This window comes from Cyprinodon variegatus, unplaced genomic scaffold (genome assembly GCF_000732505.1).
Source record: "Cyprinodon variegatus isolate N-32 unplaced genomic scaffold, C_variegatus-1.0 Scaffold925, whole genome shotgun sequence".
In the NCBI taxonomy this organism is placed as follows: domain Eukaryota; kingdom Metazoa; phylum Chordata; class Actinopteri; order Cyprinodontiformes; family Cyprinodontidae; genus Cyprinodon; species Cyprinodon variegatus.
The window spans coordinates 217,398-239,024 of record NW_015151378.1 but is presented as its reverse complement, the minus strand read 5'-3'; the positions used below and the strand labels follow the sequence as shown (position 1 = coordinate 239,024).

General features: G+C 38.6%; 1 protein-coding gene across 2 annotated transcripts in view; it reads left to right on the top strand.

Annotated features, from left to right (window-relative positions):
- Positions 1-21,627, top strand: part of LOC107099967 (protein bassoon-like) — a 99,464-nt gene that overhangs the window by 46,814 nt on the left and 31,023 nt on the right. For both annotated transcript variants that reach the window (XM_015398303.1, XM_015398302.1), the window contains exons 2-7: positions 8,171-8,629; positions 10,093-15,465; positions 16,653-16,694; positions 17,151-17,315; positions 18,692-18,948; positions 19,604-20,540. In XM_015398303.1, the coding sequence (XP_015253789.1) occupies positions 8,171-8,629; positions 10,093-15,465; positions 16,653-16,694; positions 17,151-17,315; positions 18,692-18,948; positions 19,604-20,540 (7,233 nt within the window). The remainder of the gene's footprint in view (positions 1-8,170; positions 8,630-10,092; positions 15,466-16,652; positions 16,695-17,150; positions 17,316-18,691; positions 18,949-19,603; positions 20,541-21,627) is intronic.

Below are 21,627 nucleotides of genomic sequence, written 5' to 3'. Positions count from 1 at the left end.
GAGCTTCTCGGCACGTCTCTCCTCATCCTTTCCTCCTCCCTCCTTCTGGATAGCTTGCAGCTACACAGACCCTCTCAATTTTGCATTGATATGAGCCTGGTGTCTACATGTGTGTCAGTGCTTGTGCCAGAGTGTATGCGCTCTGCAGCAAAGTACTGCTTAAAGCAGCATCCAGCACAAGGGAAGTGTGCACTCAAGCAGAACAATGGCATTCTGGGTAAAAATAGACCCTCACTCTGTTAGAGAGAGAAAAAAGGAAGACTGAGAATGACAAACAGGGAGATGAGGAGAAGGGGAAGATTGGAGTCTAGGAACTTTGTGCTGGAAATAAGACAACTGTAGGTGAAAATGGACTACAAGTGAGAAAAAGTGAACAGACTGACTCACACCAAAAGAATAGAAAATGGAGAGTAATGCTGAAAACAGACAATCTGTGCAGCAAGTATCTGTTCATTTATAAGTAGACAGTAATGCAGAGGGAAATATTCTCAGATACAATTAACTGAGATGTGGTGAGAAAGATTTTTAAGGAGCTGCTTTGATCATGTTCAGTATTGATATTATTCAATAAAAAGTTAGCTTAGTTAGCTTATATCCTTAGATTTTTTTCTATTAAGTAAATTGCTTGATGATAAACAAACCTAACAAATATATTTATTTTTTAACAAAACGTGTTTACGATGAAGAGAATGCAGCTTCAAATTATTTGAATTATTTTAATTACCGGTAGTAACAATTTAATTAAGATAATCCATTCTAATTTATTTAGTTTTTATAATTTTTTATTTAAATATTTTAATTAAACCATTGCAAAAAATGAAGCTCTGAAAACTGAATTCAGTAAATAGTTACTATTTGAAGCAATGAACTGAAGTTAAAGCTGCGTCTCTATTTAGCGTGAAGAATTAGGTAGATTTTGGCCATATCCAAATTGGGGTTAAGCAAATACACAACGTAATCTCTTTTTTGCATAACAGAGTTCATATGATAAACAACCAAATGTTACTACTAGCAGAAAGATAAGAAAGGTGGCAGCAAAGAGCGAGAGGCATGATCTTTTAAAGAATTATCCCATTAATAAACTTATTTATGTAAATGTCCTGTACTTATATAGCGCCTTTATTCAAGTCAGGAGACTTGACCCAAGCGCTTTACACTACATTCATTCACCCATTCACACACACACACACAGTGATGGTGGCAAGCTACATTGTAGCCGCAGCTGCCCTGGGGCTCATTGACAGAAGCGGGGCTGCCGTACACTGGCGCCACCGGGCTCTCTAAACACCATCAGTAGACAATGCAGGTGAAGAGTCTTGCCCAAGGACACAACAACACTGAAAGTCGGAGTCGGGGCTTGAACCGTCAGGGCAAACTCCTACATCCAACGCCACTGTTGCCCATTTATGTGTTATTTTGATTGAAATTTCTTATATGATTAAAAAAATGACAATACACTTGTTTGACCACGTTTTGCTTCCCATCCAGGAAGTTTTTTCAATTCAAATGTCAGGCATAGCACTGAGTTCAAGGCTATATATATATATATATATATATATATATATATATATATATATAAAATCCCATTTAGCCCTTGTTTTTGCTTTAAAAAAACATGCAAATTGAAACAGACGAACAGGTCCAGCCCTTGGAATGGCAGCCGTTTGGCTTCTTTTGTTGGCCTGCAAAGCCCCATACCTGTCTATGTCTCTGAAAGGATTGTCATTAAAGGAAAATGCTGGCCTGGCTAAATAGGCAAGGTCTTTTTTTTCCCTGTAAGAGGGTTGCATTAATAGCAGAAAGGGATCAACTCAATTGCTGCATTGTATGTTTTTGAAAGCTGAAATCTGACTCCACTCCCTCTGTTTAAAGTTGTTTTTTCTTTCTTAACATATGATTTGAGTTATTGCATAAATGTAAATGATTGTAGGCAGTAAGGATCTTCTGTCTTGCACTGAATCTGATGAAGCTTTTTACAGAAGGCACTGTGCAGATGTTTGGCAGTCTTCCCAAGACGATGCTCACAGTTGTCTATAATATTCTTCTATTTAGGAATAATTCTTCATAGGAAACCCCTCCAGAGTTTCTAGAAAGTTTGCAGAACTGGCTTTCTTAATCAACTTATTGAGCTTTTAAGGTGATTTGCTCTAATGTTGTTACCCCAGCAGATGATGGCAGAAGAGATGAAAATCTCCACAACAGACCTTTATGCAGTATCTCACTTCAAACACTAAAGGACAAAAGCTTCCTTAAGAAGTACAGTTTGTTTCATCTTTTCTTATAGAACACAGCTTAACAGTTGCCACTCAAGTAAAATCTGTTGTCGGTAAACATGGCTTCTTCAGCTTCCTGTGCGAAGGTTGTCATGGTTGTTTTTCTTCTCTTTCATATAGGTCTCCTCTTTAACAGAGGCTTATACTAAGCAGAGAAAATCAGGCTTCTGATCTCATAGACGAAGGTCTTAAGAGTTTTATGATTCCTTGACATCTCCGTAAAAGAAAAACAAAGTTTGGTTTTCACTAGTAGATGAGTTGTTGGGCTGTTGGAAGTGTAGCTGAGAGGGAAGCCTGATTAAAATCACCACTTATTTTCACAAATGCATATGAATGTTTTGTCTGTAGCTTGGTAATGAAGGTACTGATGGTGTCACATGTATTGTGGGTAATAGCAGAATGTTGAATGTTGCCAAAACACCACCGTTGAACTCTCTGATATATAATGTGGATGAAAGCTAACTTCAAGTTCAATATTTGGGCTACAAAGAAGAAACTTCACATTAACGTGTCCTGAATGACATCATCTTTTATTACAAGCACACCCAATGCACACCCAACCAATGGTCACAAAGCGTCTCACAGAGACACTGGTGAGGGACTGCTAGGAATATGATCCTGCAGCCATGTTTCAGAAAAACACATATTACTACATTCTTGGTATTCTGATAGGGTCCTTGCTATGCTTGGAGTTATTTTTAGCTGTTTGCTTATCTTATATTGCCCATTTTAAGTGATAAGCTATGCATGCTCTTCACCAGAGTAAATAAAAACAAAACTTTGATCTACAAAGTGATGAACTAAATTACGAATATGACAATCAAACGAGCAGAGCTATTCCAGTGCAAAGCATCGAGATTCTAAAATTGCTTTATTCTTCCAATCAGAATCTCTTTAATTTTCTCATACCTGTTCGTCATTTGGAAGTTTTAAACTTTTGTTTATCTGCAACATGAGATTGTTTTTTGCCTCCTTTTACTCTGATTCCATTGAATATGATGAATTCAACATTGCAGGATGTAAACTGATAAGATCTAATTATACGCACTGTGATTCTCTAAATCTACACACATGGTTACATTTAACAAACTCCTAGATAATAGAAAGGTTTTGAGCTATTATAAAACCACAACATTAAAACAAATGAAAATAACAGAAGAGTAGCAGCAAAAAGAAGGTATGAAGGGAATGAATAGAATGTAATGTCTTATCAACAAATGTGAAACAAAAGGAAGTTTTTGTATGTTTGACATGAAGACTGTAAAAAGAACACAACAACAAAAAAAAAAAAAAAAACGGTGGGAGATTTCAGTGGGTTTTGTTGACAGGAGGACAAAAGGCCAGATTGTTTGTGCCATGTAGGTTAAGTGGGCACCTCTGCGTACTCTGCAGGATAGATCATATTCACTCGCACACAAACATGAAGTTGCAGAATTATCTGCAGGGTTCAATATGCTTTCTCTATAAAATAAAAGGCAGCAGGGTTTACCTCACAGTTGAAAAACAGCAAGAGTCTGAGCAGCCACCGAAATCTGCACTCTATGAAGCCTTTTGTTGAATTATCCTCTATTACATTTGTTGCAAAACTCTTTAAATTTGAATGTGAAAATGCTCAAAAAAGAAGCTTTTTCTTTACTGAGATGGTGATTTAATGAATAGTTATGAAAATACTGGATGATTGATCAATTCTATTTGAACTTTTATAGGGTCGTATTTTTTTATAATTACAGGTTCCTAGATATAATCTATTATCTTCATTATCTATGAGTTTATAGTGCACATTTACTGCAGAAAACTATGTAGACCAACAATGAGTAAAACCATAAGTTCTTCCAAAGCAGTGGAGTTATTTTTTAATCTTTTTCTATCAGTTTAATGCCTCTCTAAAATGCATTAATTGGCTTTAACCACCCCTTTGGTTGTCTATTCATACGTAATTTGCACAGCCTGAAATTGTATTTGTTAAGGTGGTCTCTAGAAGATGGGGAGTCTTTCAATGCCTCCTAATCAGAGATGAGCACTCAAAAGGATTCAGAGAGCTACCCAGACAAAGGAGGTGCAGGAGGACTGCAGATCCATTTAGAAAAGCCTGAGCATCCTTGGATAGATACAGACAGAGAAGGTGGAACACAACAGTGATGTTAGATAAGTGTTGAAGAGAGAGGGCTGCATCTATCAATTATTCATTACATTGGTAATACAGCCTCTCTCCTGCCCCAAATAACATTAGCTGTCCTGGATAGAGGCAAGCAGAGAGACAGAAAATGGTGGTGGGGGTAGTGAAAAGACACTGGAGACACTGAAAGAAAGTTTGACATTACAATAATAAGATGATGAAATTTTTTTATTTCATAGAATTAAAAAAATTTAAATTTCCAGCTTTTTATTTTTATTACGTCTTCATAAGTACAGCGCAACTAAATAAACTCTCTGCATTTAACTCATCCCCTTGGGAATGCAGTGTAATTAGGCGGTGCCTTGGGAGCAATGTGGGGTCAAGGGCCTTTTGCTCAGGGAGCCTGAGTGGCAGTGGATTCCAAGCTCTACCACCTAACCACTAGATCGCCACTCCCCCTCTTGTGACCGCTTACTCTGTAGAAGGTTTCTAAACTCAGTGAATCATTGTTTGGTTTATTGATTTCTTACTAAAGTGACTTTTTACAGGTTAGCATTCATTTTATCATGTTCAATTGAATTATGCATGAAAGGATTTAAAGCTGTGGTTCAAAATGTTTCGCAATAACATCTTGATGTCTGCTGTCATTGTCAATAGCAGGAGCCATAAGTACAGGTGGGAGAGAGAGAATCTTTTGTCAACAAGTTTCTCCACATAGTTATCATACCTGCCATCTGTGTGCAGTGCTGAATGCAGCTGTGATGTCAGCAGCATGTGTAAAATCCTTATTTATATTGGGCGGTCACAACAAATTTGCCTCACTTATCAACCATACAAATATAAATCACACAACACTCAATAAAACACATCCACTTTTTTATTTGTACAACCAACTTTGTGCTCCTTATTTGAAATCAACATAGATCAGGCACAAGGACGGAAATATTTAGACATGTTGTGTCTTTCATTGTAATGGGTATGGCTTATAGATAAGGAAGAAACATATTCAGTGTCTCAAGAAATGAATTATTGTGGGAAAGTTGGAAACTGGCGCAACCCTATAAGTGCTCTATTTCACACCAGTAAAGGTTCCCTGGGTCTCTAAACAGTCTATCAGTTGAGTGGAAGATGAGTGGAAGGAAACTATGTAGTAGGAAATGAAACTTAAGAAAGGATGCATAGCATCCAGTTTTTAATTGTTGTTCACCGATGTTAGCTTTAAATGTAAATACTGGACATCAGCCCTTTGCACCAATATAACTCAGAGATATAAAAGGTTCTGTTTTTGTGACAAACAATGAAGAATTATGGCTGCAGCTCTGGCAGGTAAAATGCACCTAACGATTGCATTAGTCTGCATAAATAGTGTGCATAAATCTAGGAAGGTGCTTGAATGCCTCTTTATGTTAAAGACTTTGACATTATTACATGTCAGACTTGTTACTGCAGATTTCACACAATGATATTAGTGGGTGAAACTAACTACTACACTCACTGTAGTAGTCAAGTTTTAATGATTGTTTTTGTTTTTAATGTTTTTCATAAAAGCAACTAAAAAGCACTTTATTCATGTAGAAGTCCCAGTCAGCTCTCTCTCTGTCAGTTGAAGGCAGCATCCTAACGTTTACCAGTCTGTGAAGTGGTATGAATAAAGCTGACGGGATGAGAATAGCATGTAGCTGTCAGAGTGGCTTGGCCTTTAAGAAACTTGTGTTAGCTTAGTTCAGCCTGCCACTATTCTGACAGCTCTGTTTCCAAACGAGAATTCCATTTATTGAAAGCATTCTGAGTGCAGTGCGAGTAATTGCAAAAGACATATTAAATGTGAGGATACTAATCAAAGTGTTAACCTGTCAAATTTAATCCACTTAAAAATCTGATGTTGTGATGAGTGTTTCAGGGTGAAAGACCCTGTCATCTGAATGCAAATTTAAGCATGCATTTGTCTGAATCTTGACCAATGTGTCAGTTTGTTTCTAAACATTAAGCGCAATCTTTATATCTCTTGGTCTTTGACTCTTACTTTAAATAACATGAGGTGCTTTACACAGTGACTTCTACATTTTTTTATCCTGGGATGGTTGTGAAATTGCTGAGTATTTTCCAACTATTAATGCACTGCACTTCAAATGTGGATACCCTTTAAGCATGTTGTGTAAAAAAAAATACTGGATTTGGTGTGTTTCACTATCCCACTGCTTCACCCCTTGGGTCAGTTTAGCATAACAGAACTGAATTATTATTTTTACTCAGCATATATAATTTTAATGTAAATTGCTGATTAACAAATATAATCACTATAGGTCAGATCTGGACTGGAATTCAGGCAGCTGGCCCTTTTTTGGCTGAAGCCTGTTTTGTAATTATAAAACCATCTATTACCAGAGGTGGGTACTCTGTTACAATTACTTGATTAACCTTTTCACAAAGTATTCTTTTAGCAGTAATTTTACTAGATGTATATTTTCGTTTAGAAATATTTTAATAAAATATTACAATTCATACTTGAGTAAAATGTTTGGCTACTCCATCCATTGTGCAAAGTGTATATTGGGCGTGCAGGTGGCGCAGTGGTTAGTGCGCACAACCCATGTACGGAGGCCTTAGTCCTCCGTACGTGTGCCGCATGTATCTCCCCCTCTCTCATTACCCTTTTCCTGTCAGCCTACTGTTGAAAAAATGAGACACTAGTGCCGTAAAAACTCATAAAAAATATTTAAAAACAAAAGTGTATATTCATGCTAATGCGTATGTCAAAAAGAGTGCTCTATTGTACACAAGCCAGAACCTAAAGGAGATACATAGTAAGCTGTAAATATTATCACTGGTTTTTTATTAAAAAGAAAATTCGTTTGGAAAAGTGATTCCTCTGCCTTGAATAGTTTTTGTTTAATTACATGATTTGTTTGCTTTACTAAATGTATTAAATGTATTATAGTCTATAAAATCCCATGATTAGCACTTAGCTTTACATTTTTGTCTTTTTTTATTGCATAATTTCCAATATCCTATGTTATGATTGGTTCTTCAGTACTTTTTTAACAAGTAGTTTTTTACTCCTTCTTAAATAAATGCTTGGATTAGTATTTTCTAATCTTACTTGGGTAAAAATATGAAGAAGTAGTGCTACTTTCAAATGAGTAAAATTTTGGGGTACACTACCTATGGGTGTAACACATTCAGTAATGTTTTGATTTTGGGCTGGCATTTATGTCACTTCACTCGTCTCTCTTACCGTGGCTCATATCCTTTCCCATATTTTCTTTTGATTTTATCACATCAGTGCTTGGAAATACTTGGTTTAGACCCGGTTTATAATTTCCATTTTTGCTTAATGTTTGATAGAATTTTATGACTTCATATACTGTTGACTAAAAGAGACTAAGAGTTTGTAAGAGCCAAGAAGAAAGGTTAGATGATAAAAGAAGCCGCTTCCACCGCACTAGTGTACCAAAATGTACAGTATCCATTGCAATTACTTTAAACATAAACAACATAACACTTTGTATAATTCATCACACACCAAGTAGCAGATAATCACTTCTGATTCAAATTAACTGTTTCATATATCAACTATTACATTTTCTTATTAACAATGATATAAGGAGAAGTCTGATCAGTAGATCACAAAAAAGTTTGCAAAGTACAAACTTTTTTTTATCTAACCAAACAAATAGGGTCTTAGTTTTGGACTAAATGTTTGGTTTGGTTATCTATATATCGCTATGATTAAAAAAAAGTGATTCTTTTGCCGTTTGTGTTTTTTCTCTATTTTCTTCAGAAAAAAGAGTGGCTATGTCTCAACTGCCAGACCCAGCGACTGTTGTCTGGAGGCGGCCTTGATGAGCCTCCTCTTCCTGTTCCCCATCAGTCGCCAAAGCACCAGCCTTTGAGCTCACCTCGTCACCAGACTCCTACCACCCAGCAAAGTCCTCTCCACAAATCTACCACTCAGCAGGGACCCAGACCAGCCCAGCCCCAGACACAAAAAATACAACCTGGAACTGGTGTTAGCGGACCTATGGCTCCCCAGTCTGCTAAACCAGCAACCGATGCTAAATCCACAACACCAGCTGCAGCAAAAGTACTGACCACAGAGGCCCAGAAACAGATGAAACCAACAGAGGAGAAGCCCAAGACAGAACCTGACAACCAAACCGCCAAAGAGACTAAACCCTCACAAAAGAAAGGAGAACAGATCACTCCAGTAAAGGAAATCAAAAAGCCGAGGCAATATGACGTAAGTTAATTTCTGTTCTTTCCTCTTTAATTTAACTAAAGCTTGTTATAATAAAGTAAGTAAATAAGGTAATGGAATGTTTGAAGACATACAAATAGTATAGACTATTATATGTCACACAGACAAGCATGTCCGATTCATCCATCCATCCATCCATAAGGTAATGGAATGTTTGAAGACATACAAATAGTATAGACTATTATATGTCACACAGACAAGCATGTCCGATTCATCCATCCATCCATCCATCCATCCATTTTCTAACGCGCTTATCCGTGCTGAGGTTTTACAAAAAGCATATATATATATATATATATATATATATATATATATATATATATATATATATAAAAGCAAGTATATGAGCAAGTTTTGCTTACACTGTTAAAGATTATTATTTTTGGAGTTTTGGAGCCCATCTTTATTTCTACATAAATAATATTTAATTTTCTTTGTATTCATTCCTTTAAACTAAATAGCATATATTGCAACTTTGCAACCTTAATGTTTTAAAGCATATTTTATTTCTACTTATTTTTACGCTTAGTAAGATTTTGTTTAAAATTAGAATATTAAACCATCATTAAAAAAGAGAAAATATTCAGAAATGTAGGATTATTGGAAACTACCTATTTGGTTAAAGCTGGTTATCTCAAATTCATAAATACAAGACGGCAAAAAAAAAAAAAAAAGATCCAAAAAACACCCTGCACTTTATAGCTTATACACTTCCTTCTGGTTCACACCTTGAATTAATTATAGTGTATAGATAATCCAGGAGAGAAATGGTCTAGTGCTCTACCATTTCATCTACATATGCTGTATTCTCAGTATAATATATTGGGATAGCCATAACTGAAAGATGCTAAATAATAATAGGATCATTAAGCCTCCCCTTACTTTTGTTTTCATTCTAACCCTTTGCGTATATATGGTGTATTCTTAAAGCCCTATGATCTGATGTGATCTGAGTGTATTTGTATTTGTTTCACTTTAATTATTCAAAATTCAACCAATAGTCTATACTGATCTCACAAAAATAGTCAAAAAGTCAAAATTGACAAGATCTATTAAATATTTTTTTTTATTTGTATGGTTCATAGGTCATTTATATAGCCCAATCCCTGAAATGAAAAGTGAAACTGTTTAGATCTTCTATTAAAAGGAAAGGATTATGGCTTTGTGGTGTTTAATTTACCTAAGTAAAGACACTTGGTATTTGTTTTTGTTTTTTTCTTTTCTAGACACAGTATTAAATACTTTTTTTGTGCAAAAGATTTTCATTTTTGACATACTCCTAGTAGAAAAAAAAAAACATCATCCGTTAAATTGAAAATAAAAACAATTTACATTGTAAGCAAGCTATGTCAACAACGTTCTTGGTATCTATTATTTGTGAACCAAATGAAACACCTAAACTTCACTAAATCTCATACAATCTTTTTTCTTTCTTTTTTCTGTAGGATACAAAAAACAACAGCACCCATGACTTGTCACGCAGCCCTCAGAGCCTCAGTGATACCGGCTACTCCTCTGATGGGATCTCCAGCTCGCACAGTGAAATTACAGGTCTAATCCAGGAGGAGGAAATGAAGCTGAGCGAAAGGGGCATCATTGGGCGGGGCTCTCCTCCAAGTCCCTCTGAAATCACTAAGCTAGAGAGCTCGATGAGGCCACTGCTAGAGAAGAGCCTCTCGGAGGAAAAGCCAGACAGAAGGGGAAGAAAGCATAGGGACAGAGACTTAGATGACCGAGGGAAGCATCGCCCTCGTTCCCTTTCAATTCCACCAGATGCATATGACTCTGATGAGGAATTAGAGGATATACTAGAAGAAGAAGAAGACGGTGGAGACTGGGAGGGTAAACGAAAAGAAGGAAAGGAAGAAAGAAAAGAAAAAAAGAAGAAGGAAAAGGAAAAAGAGGCAGATCCAACAGAGATGACGGATGAAGAGTTCATGCGAAGACAAATAATGGAGATGAGTGCTGATGAAGACAATGAAGAAGATGAGGAGGAGATTGAGGATGATGAGGATGAGGAAGATGAAGGTTACGGCTACCAGAAATCGAAGAAAACACATCATAAACACATTCTCTCTGATTCAGGGAAAGAAAAGAGGCGGCTGCAGCACCACTCCAGTAGTTTTGAGGAAGAAACCAAGACCTCTTCTGATGTTTTTAAGGGCTCTGTAGAGGAGGGGGAAGAAGATCTGATGGCATCACAGGGAGGACTGAGACGCTTTAAAACTATTGAACTTAACAACACCAATAGCTACAGCCGAGATATGGAGTTGAGCAATGAAAATGATCTAAACCTTGATCGGGAGCCAGAGCTCGAGATGGAGAGCCTAACAGGATCTCCTGAGGAGCGTTCTAGAGGGGACTACTCTTCCACTTTACCCCCAACTTCATCTTCATATGGTTCAGGTCAGTCTCCAACATCTATCTCATCAATGGAGGAAGACAGTGACAGTAGCCCAAGTAGGAGGCAACGATTGGAGGAGGCCAAGCAACAGAGAAAAGCACGCCACCGTTCTCATGGCCCCCTGCTTCCAACCATTGAAGACTCATCAGAAGAAGATGAACTAAGAGAGGAAGAGGAACTTCTAAGAGAGCAGGAGAAGATGAGAGAGGTAGAACAGCAAAGAATAAGAAGCACAGCACGGAAAACCAAGAGGGATAAAGAGGAGCTGAGAGCACAACGGCGCAGAGAAAGATCTAAAACACCGCCTAGCAATCTCTCACCAATTGAAGATGCTTCTCCCACAGAGGAACTAAGACAAGCAGCAGAGATGGAAGAGCTTCATCGTTCATCTGCTTCTGAATATTCGCCCCAAAGTCTGGACTCTGAGGCTGAGGGGTATGAATCCAAAATCTACAAGTCAGGCAGTGAATACAACCTGCCAACATTTATGTCTCTCTACTCACCTATAGAGAAATCATCCTCAACTACAACCACCACTGCACCATCATCAACCTCCAAACCTCTAAAAAGTGCTGAGGAGGTATATGAGGAAATGATGAGAAAAGCTGAAATGCTGCAAAATCAAGAGAAACTACAGCAGCAGCAACAGCAACATGCACGACATGGGCAATACTATGAGGAAGACATTAATGGACAAAATTATGATGACGACTATGACTATGAACAAGATCAAACAGGATATGACAATGAAGCAGCAGAAATTGAAAATGACATTTACGAGGAAATCCGACAGACATCTCAGAACATCACAAAGATGCAACAGGCCACTGATGAACAAGTTGAGATTGAAATTGAGACCTCATTTGCAGATAAGCAGCTTTTGGACACAGGCTCAGCCTTTGCCAAACTATTAGAGCAAAGCAATGCTCTGCTAACACCTGGGACAAGTCCCACCCAAATTTCAGCTCCTGTCTCCTTTGCTGAGAGTGGAAGTCGGATACCTGATGTTAGAGTAAGCCAACACTTCACTGCAAAGGATGGACACAAAGACAGAATCAAAAGCCAAGCAGGAAAAAATGGCATAACTCCAACAGTGGCTGCCACCACCATTGCAGCCTATGGAGTTTATGCCAGAGATGCTGTAACTCTTTCCCAAACTGGATCAAGCCACTCTATGACAACTACCCAATCAGAAACCTCACGCAGACACACAGGAAGTCTTGCCACATCATCCGCCACAGTCTCAAGTGTATGTAGCAAGATTGCAGAAATTACTCAGGCTTACAGCCAAAGAGAAGTAATAACCAGAAGGATAGGAGACACAAGAGGTGTTCAAGTGCGAGACAGCTCAACATCATCTGCTGAGAGAGTTATTGAACCACGTTCTCCTAAGTATACAACCTATTACAGGAGCACCAGTCCTCCTCTCTCTCCATCACCACCACCACCGCAAAGTCCTATCCGTTCACCTTCTAGAAAGGCTACTGCTGAGTTCTCCACACAGACCTTCAGCTCAGCACTGAGAATGGAGCCAGCTGGTTCTGGGCCAACATCACCTGTGATAGCTCAGGGAACCCAAACGGCACATCGAACAATTTCCCCACGCCTATATCGACAACAGTCTTCCCAGGAGGCTCCATACTCCCCACCTCCTGTTCCAGCTAGGCCAATGACAGTAAATACTGCAACTTCTCCTTTATCCTCACCTACTCGATTTAGCCGTCAGTCAACTTTTGATAGCTATTCTCCATGTGCAAGCCCCCCAGATACACCACCTTACCAACAATCACCCACACGCAGCTTTTACCGGCCACAAAGAGTGGAGAAGGTAAATGTAGGGACAAGCATGGTTACCACTGCCAGCTTGTACTCCAGAGGGTCTGTTTCTATGGATAATATCTCCCTCTGTAGAATATCTACAGTCCCAGGGACTTCAAGGGTTGAACAGGGCCATATGATTCAAGGTGGTAGTGTTGTAGATCTAAGAACTGCTACCCACTCAGCACCTATTATTATGACTGACCAGGGAATGGATCTTACTTCCTTAGCTACAGAAAGCAGGAAATACCATGGTGGACCAGAAGGCAGCAGGCATTCAACAATCATACAACCCCTAATTATGAATTTAAACACACAGGAGACCACCACACCAACCACTGTGAGTGTCACTGTAGCTGCCTCTATGTTTATGACCCAGCTAAAACAGCCAATGGTTTACGGTGATCCCCATCATAGTCGCATAGATCTAGGCCAGGGCATGGGCTCAGCAGTATGTCTTTCCCAAAACAAATCCCCAATTTCTCCTCCAACTGATCCCTCTATTCCAAAAATCGATGCCAAACTAGAAGATCTTAGCATCCAACAGAGAGAGCTCCAAAAACAACAAGAGAAGCTACAAAAACAGCAGGAGCTCCTTGAACAACAGTTACAACAGCACCATCAGTTGCAACAGCACCAACAACAGGCATCAGTTCTATCCAAGTATAACCTTAGTGGCCAGATCTCACCTTTAACCAAAAAAAATTTGATAGTTAGCCAGACAAGCACTGCGTCTACAGTGGTCAGTGCTGTCTCACCAGTGATTAATCCTGATCTTTATGCCGCTGGTCCTATTGAGCTGAAAGGGAAGTCCAGTCCTCCTGGTTTGATGTCAGGGGGTAAATCCCCACATAGTATGGTTGTACAAATGGATGGGGGACCAGAGCCAGTAAGGGCAGTAACTCAACTTGTGAAGGTAGAAGAAGGACAAGATGCAGTTGATCTCACAGGAGGCCAAATAAAACCTGACCAAACAGCATGCTGTGATGTAGTTTACAGACTGCCATTTGGTGGAAGTTGTGTTGGTGTCTCTGAGAAAGAGGGTATTAGACCGCCATCTGCCCCACCTATTAGTTATGAGTCTGATCATGAACGACAACCTGGAAGGTACCATGAGTACCCAATGGATGCTCGTAAGGCCTACACATTACCTTTCCCTGGAAGGCTTCAGCCTTCGATGTCTGATACAAACCTTGCTGATGCTGGGCTGCAACCTTACAATTCTAAATATGAACCACAACTTCAGCCATCAGGAGAACTTGTCATGGATTTAACCGCTATGAAACAGAGCTATGGAGGATATATGGGTATGCAATATGGTTCCTATACAGACTTACGTCATGGAGGGGAAATTTCAGCGCAAGCACTGCCAATAAGAAGATATAATTCCTTGTCCAACATTAGCTCAGATTATGGTTATTCTGCTCGGGATATTGCAGGCTTCCAAGAAGCTAACTTGGCTCAGTACAGTGCTACAACTGCAAGGGAAATAAGTCGAATGTGTGCAGCACTTAATTCCATGGATCGATATGGAAGCAACCCGGACTTGATGCAGTTTGGAACCTTAGGTAGAGGTACTGGACCAGGAGCCTCCAGATTTGCAGCAGGTATGGGCTTGAGGCAAAGCCTAATATTTGGACTTGATGGTAAACCAATGTCTCAAAATCAAGCTCTAACAAATCTTATTAATGCCAGGCAGGCTAGTCTAAGAGCCATGTACCCTGCTGCTATTAGGTCCTCGGATGGAATGATTTACTCTACTATTCAGACTCCTATTGCCTCAACTCTTCCCATCACCACCCAGCCTGCTTCTGTACTTCGACCTCTACTGAGAGGAGTCTACAGGCCATATGCTTCTCCTAACATGACGCCAGTGCCCCTGGCAAGTCTCACTAGATTGCCAATTAGCCCAAGAATGCCATTGACTGGACAAGTACCACTCCGCTACCCAGCACCAGGTCTGCTTCAGACTACCTCAGTCACTGTCTTTACCACAACTGCTACATCGACTTCAGCACCAGGAGGAGCCCTTGTGCCTGTGTCTTCAACAGCTACTAGCTCAACACTCCAAGAGGAACCTGTTTATCTTGGTAAAGGTGCCAAAGTAACATCAGTAGATGTCACTTCAGTACCAGGAGCTGTGGTGAATTTGTCTGAATCACAGCAGCAACCAATAAATCTGTCCCAGACACATCTGAACACCCAACAGCAACCGATGACAATGGCTCAGCAGCCTCAGCCGCCTCCTGCTGCCCATGCATACCCACCTTCAAGTCCAGCAATAACTCAAGGCTACACCCAATCTGCTGCAGGTCCATCAGTCCCAGCTGGTGGCTTGCCAATTCCATGTGGTCTTCCCCCTTTCCCTCCACCAGGTGCTATGCATAAAGAGGGCGAAACGGAGGCAGAGAGGCTTCACCGTCAACAGGAACAACTCCTACAGATGGAGAGGGAGCGTGTTGAGTTAGAGAAACTTCGTCAGCTGCGACTGCAAGAAGAACTTGAGCGCGAAAGAATGGAGCTAAAGTTACATAGGGAGAAGGAGCAAATTCTGGTGCAGAGGGAATTACAAGAGCTGCAGAACATCAAGGATCAGGTATAAGGAGAATTAGGAAATGTGATTAAGAGTTACACAGTGTTAATGCTTTTTTGTTAGTTTTTGTTTTGTTAGTCATGTTACTTGTGGTATTTTACTGATTTTAAATTTATTTTCATTATTTGAGTGTTTGTCATGCAAAGTGCTCCTATTTTTTCTAATTTATTTGATAAACCAGCAAATGTGTGTATAATGTGTATGCATACTTTTCAGTTCTTTTTAAATTATTTTTCAGTGGATTTTAGTTTTTATTCAAACTGTAACAACCCCTTCAAGTAGTTACTTTATAATTAAAAACTGGTATAACAAAAAAAATCCCCATGTAATAATCCTTGATTAGATGTACTGTATGTCAGGAAAATGTATCTATTCTAAATTTCTAAGTCACTTTAAACTGTGTGATTGCAGTTTTTCTTGAAATGAATCCTTTTACCTAGTGTTACCCCAACATTAACTGGGATCCCTCCGTTATTCTTAATCATGTGTTATAGTGTTTTGAAACTTTAGCAAGATATAGTATGACCACAGAAATATACTGGGACAGCTGAGATTATAGAAGTTGTTTTTTTTGTTTTGTTTTGTTTTTTTAGAATACCATAACATTTTCTTTGCTGATTTAGGACAAATTAAATCTGAAATAACACAGAATACCTTGTCTTACACCAGCTTAGACAGTGTTAAATATTTTCAGGCTACTGTTTCTTCCCCACAATAATACCAAATATAAAACATTAGATATGTCAAGTTAAAAAAGAAATTATTTACCTGGCCGAATAAATAAAATATTTATAAATGCTTTTATTTTTTATATTTGCAAACTAAACTTAGACCCCTTTGTTTTAAAAATATATCCCCCCTTTTTTTATAATTTTTAAAGAACTACAACTAATCCTAATTTCCTGGCATTAATTAATACAATTTTAATTCACACTGTGGAAATGGGATTTAGTCTTTGTGTTTGTATGACTGTTGTATGCATATGTATGTGTTGTATGTCAGTGTTTGTTCTTTATAAAAAAAAAAAAAACAAGCAAGTTTTATGATCAATTTGTTCTGTCAAAAGTTATGTAAATTAGTGATAATTTTAAGAGCATATTTACATTTATTTGTTTCTTTGTTAACAATTTTAAATGTATTAGGAAAAACAACACAAACATCTAACATAAGCATTTTCTTCTCTTTATTAGAACAAGCAGTTGAAACTCTTTCAAGTTAACTCTGTTAAACAGGTGAAACCCACACCCCTCTTAGTGAGAATGAACAAGAAAAGGAATGTTTTATTAATACACATCTCATAACATGCAGTTAAAATTATTACCTAACCCTTTTTCTTGCACCAGTCTATTGTTTGAGCTGTGAAGAAAATGCTTCAAATATTTGATATAAGGCTTTTTATACTGGTAACAATTACCAGCATATGCAGCACTTTGCTTTAGTTGCGCTTCAACTAACTAGGAACCATTCTTATAACTAATCCATCAATACAAGTGCTTCATCTAACATTTGCTTTTAAGAGTCTTGCTTTGCAGTTTTGAGACCTACTTCATGGCCTTTTGTATCCCTCTTCTGTTGTCTATTTTCATTGTTGCACCTACACCTTTATTTTCTTTCATTACTTTTTTCTTTACTCTACATTACTGTTCTTCCAGAACATCCAACATGTTTTTTCTGTGCGTGTTTTGTAGGTATTACAGCAGCAGCAGCAAGAACGCGAGAAACAACTTGTACTCCAAAGGGAGCAGTTGGCCCAGCAGAAATCCCAGTTAGACCAAATACAGTCTCTGCAGCAGCAGCTCCAGCAACAGCTACAAGAGCAGAAGCGGCTTAAGACAGCTGCTCAGACTATACAGGTGAAGGAACTGAACAACATTGGAAGTTGGTTTTTAACCTTTGGGTTTCAGACAAACACTTGTTTTAAAATACTTAATTTACAAAATAATCGCTGTAGAAATTGATAATGACATTAAAGTAACTATGAAGCAGTGGTTTCCAAATGAATTGTGTAAATAGTAAATACAGTAGGATATAAGTTTTATGCTATCATAATATTTTTTCTGTTTTTTTTTTACTGTTTAATTTTTCAATCATGTTGAAGATAAAACAAAACAATGACAGCTTAAACTCTTCTGGGAAGGCGTTTACAATGTTTTGTTGTATGTTTAAGGGATTTCCAACCATATTTCATGGAAAGTCTTAGTGAGGTCAGACTCAAACGTTATATAAAAAAGCCTGGCTCCTGTTGGGTCAGGACTGTTTGGGTCAGCTACAGGTACATATTTTTAATGTCATGCTAGCTCATTTATTTTTAATTGACCACTAGAGCATAGTCGTGTAGGAACAGAAACAGACTGTTCACACAAATTTTTAAAAATATAATTGTTCAAATTGTCTTCGAAGGAAATCATACAGATAAGCCCCACATAATAGTCATTACCCCACCAAAACTATCACTATACAAAAGCCATTCAGGCAAATGGAATTCCACTGAAATCTGCAAAATCCAGACTCCAGTATTGGTTTGCTAGACAGAAAAATATATATTTTTTACTTAAGAGAAATTACACACATTTCTCTACAGTCCAGTTAGTAGACTCCGTGTTTTTTGCTCCTCAGCACTGTCTGACTCCAATTATTGATTTTAAGTGGTCCTCCATTTTGTTCCCAACACTTAGAATGTGTACTTCTTTGTTGTAACACCACTAAAAGTTGACTGCGGAGTATTTAGTTGAAAGAAGATTTTACAGCTGGACTTAATGCACAAACAGTATCCTTTCACAGTACTTTACTAGATTTCAGCAAACTTTTCTTTCACAAATGTTTTTTAGAAGCCACCTGCAGGGCCTGGTAATGTTTACACATGTGATCATTTAAGTGGTTTGAAGACCTGAATTCAACGATATTTTTGCTATATTCTATCTGAAGATTACTTTTCCATATACCAGTTTTTTTTAATTTTTTGCAATGACAATGACTTTGATGACTGGGAATCCTCAGCATATTTTTCCATATCTTCTTAATGGACATAGATATTGAGAACAGAGCCAGATATTTTGGATGTAATTTTGCAAGTGACGTTTTTAGTGTTGCTTGTGAGTATTTTCTTTAAATAGTGTTTACTGGTTGCATTTATTTGTGGGAATCATAATATCAGGAAAGAGAAAAAGTCAAAACCCTTTTGGTAATGAGTGATTGTTGACATCTCTAATCCATTCACATTTCTCAACAGCTGGATATGACAGGACAGCCACTGCATCCCTACATAGACTCTCAGATGAGCTCTCGCTCCCTCCCCAACTCTTCCTCAGAGATATGTCTAAGGAGTCAAGATGAACAGATGGAAGCCAGAGCTGGTATGAGGAAACATAGCTCCTTGAGCAGGCTGACCCGCGACACAACTGATGGAGATGGTGTGGTTTTCTATGGCTCCCCTCGCAGAATTGTGGATAGTTGTGTACAGACTGATGACGAAGATGGAGAGGAGAGGTAACAATTTTACTTTGCTTTTGAAGTGAGAGATGGAACACTCTCCTGGGCTATGAGTATGTAGGTGGTATAATGTAACAATGAAGTGCATCCAACCTCCCAACCTCACATTTTCATCCAGCTGTAGTGGGAAGATTGTCGTCTTCCACAAGCAAACATACTTAATACCCATATTGCACCTTGTGTGTCGATGACTGAAGACGGTGTGCCATTTTAAGTCATTTATGATTTTCCGTCCTTCACATCTACTGTAATGCAGTACACACAATATGACCTGATGCAGAAATAGATACCAATATAATTTGGACATCTCAAAAATTCAATACCAGAGTATTGCAACTTTAAGATACCACACAAAAAGCCCATTGACTCTATTTCAACGGTATCAACAAAACAACTACATCGGTTTCACTTCAGATGCCCAATAATATCATTACTTGATCTCATCCATTAGAATGCAGGCACTCTATCTGCACCATAATTTGAAAAATAAACCGTGATTTGTCATTGCTGCCACAGTTAATTGAGGAGGTAATTTGTTACTCAGTGTCATACATAGTGTTCATACATAGCAGATTGTATGACTAGTGTTACATCTAAGGAGCGTACACTGACTCGAGCATAAATGCTTATGGATTTTTCTCTACAACACCAGGTACATGATGCGTCATCGCACCAGGAGGCGCGGTCGCAGCGTTGACTGCTCCGTTCAAACAGATGACGACGAGGATAAGGCTGAAACAGAGCATCCGGTTCGCAGAAGACGCTCTCGGTTCTCCCGCCACACTGAATCCGCTGCAACTGGCACGAGCACTGCTTCGACTACCACCTCAGCAACAGACACCAAAGCTGAATCATCCAAGATAGTTTCCTCCAGCATTGCAGTCCAGACCATCAGGGAAGTGTCCTGTCAGACAGAAGTTGAGCACCTAGGAAGAGTCTCCCCAGCAATTCATGTGACATTACCAGACCCCAATAAAGTCGAGATTGTGCACTACATCTCTGGACCAGAGCGAACTCAAAAAGGACAATCTCTTGCCTGCCAGACTGACCCAGAGGGGCAGTCACAGGGTGTTGTAGCTCCACAGCTCAGTGTGCCAACTACGGTCAGTCCATATTCTTCCTCTACCAGTACCGGAACATTACCATCTAGTTCCACTGACCTTCACAACCAGCAGCGCCAGCAGCAACATGTGGCAGCAAATGCAGCAAAATTTGAGCGGCGCCGACCCGACCCATTAGACATTAACTACCAGCCTCACAACCACCTCCACAACGAGTCCATTTCCAGCATCATCAGGCAGCAGCAGACTGCTCCAAAATCTCCACAAGTCCTCTACTCCCCTGTCTCACCGGTGTCTCCACACCGTCTGCTGGAGACCTCTCTGTCAAGTGACAGACTAAACAAGGCCCACGTCACTCCTCAGCAGAAGTCTTACACAGCCGAATCTCCCCAGCGACACCCATCTGTGCCCCGACCTATCAAAAGCACGCATAGGTCGATGTCTGACCCCAAATCCCTCAGTCCGACCACAGAGGAGCATGCCAAGGCCAGACTGTCCCTCTATCAACAACAAGCTCTCCAGAACCAGGTAAAGTTACTTAAACTGATCTGATGCTCTGAAAAACAGCAGGATTAACTCCTAAAAAATTATTAGATGAGAAATCTTACTCATATGCTTTTATAGGGAAAAATATCCTTATATTTAATGTTTTGGGACTTCATCAGGTTTTTAAAGAACTGACTTACTGCATTTGGTTTTAGATGGCAGTTTATTTACGAGTATATCAGCCTAGTTTTTCTATCATTTCAAGTCAGTTCCAATTATGAACTAACAAAATGGGGACATCGCTTGGGATCAAAAATCAATATTTTTGGGTCTTGATTCTCTCTACATGTAGACTAAAAACCAACTAAATTCTTTAAAAATCAGACAATGGGATTTTCTGGATTTTTTTTTTTCTCATTTTGTCTCTCATAGTTGAGGTATATCTATGATGAAAATTACCGGCCTCTCTCATCTTTTTAAGTGGGAGAACTTGCACTATTTTTGGCTGACTAAATACTTTTTTGCCCCACTGTAAATCTGTACAGCACAGAATTGTATGACAGCTAACACTAATTTTCTTCTTTATGTATGTCTTCTAACACAAACTTCACTCTTGTTTCCTGTTGTCTTTGTCTGTTTGTCTATATGTGTCTCCTTTGTCAACCTTGTTTTCTTGTTGCATCCTTTCTTTGATTCCTCTATTTCTTGACCCTTTTCTTCATTTGAGGTTTCCTCCTTTCTTTTTCTTTCACTTTTTTGAAAAATGTCTGTGCATATTTCTCTTTTTATCCGCACCATGCTTCCTTACTCATAAAATTGGCTAAAACATTCTTGGATCTGTTTTCTTTTGTATAAATTCTGATTTTACTTTTTTTTTTATTTCTTTTCTTTATTTGGTACCTCTTTTACCTCTCATTTTTTCCAAACTTTATTCCAATTCTCTTAACATGGTTTATTTAATTTTGCTTCCTTATTTAATTTCTCATCTTGCTGCTTTGTGTCCCTTCTCTTGTATTTTGTTTTTTTTTATCATCCATCAACCATTCTCTATTAATGGGAAAAACCTGTTATTCATGATTTTCTTTATTCCTCAATTAACTTTCTCACGGTTGTATCTCATCAACTTTTC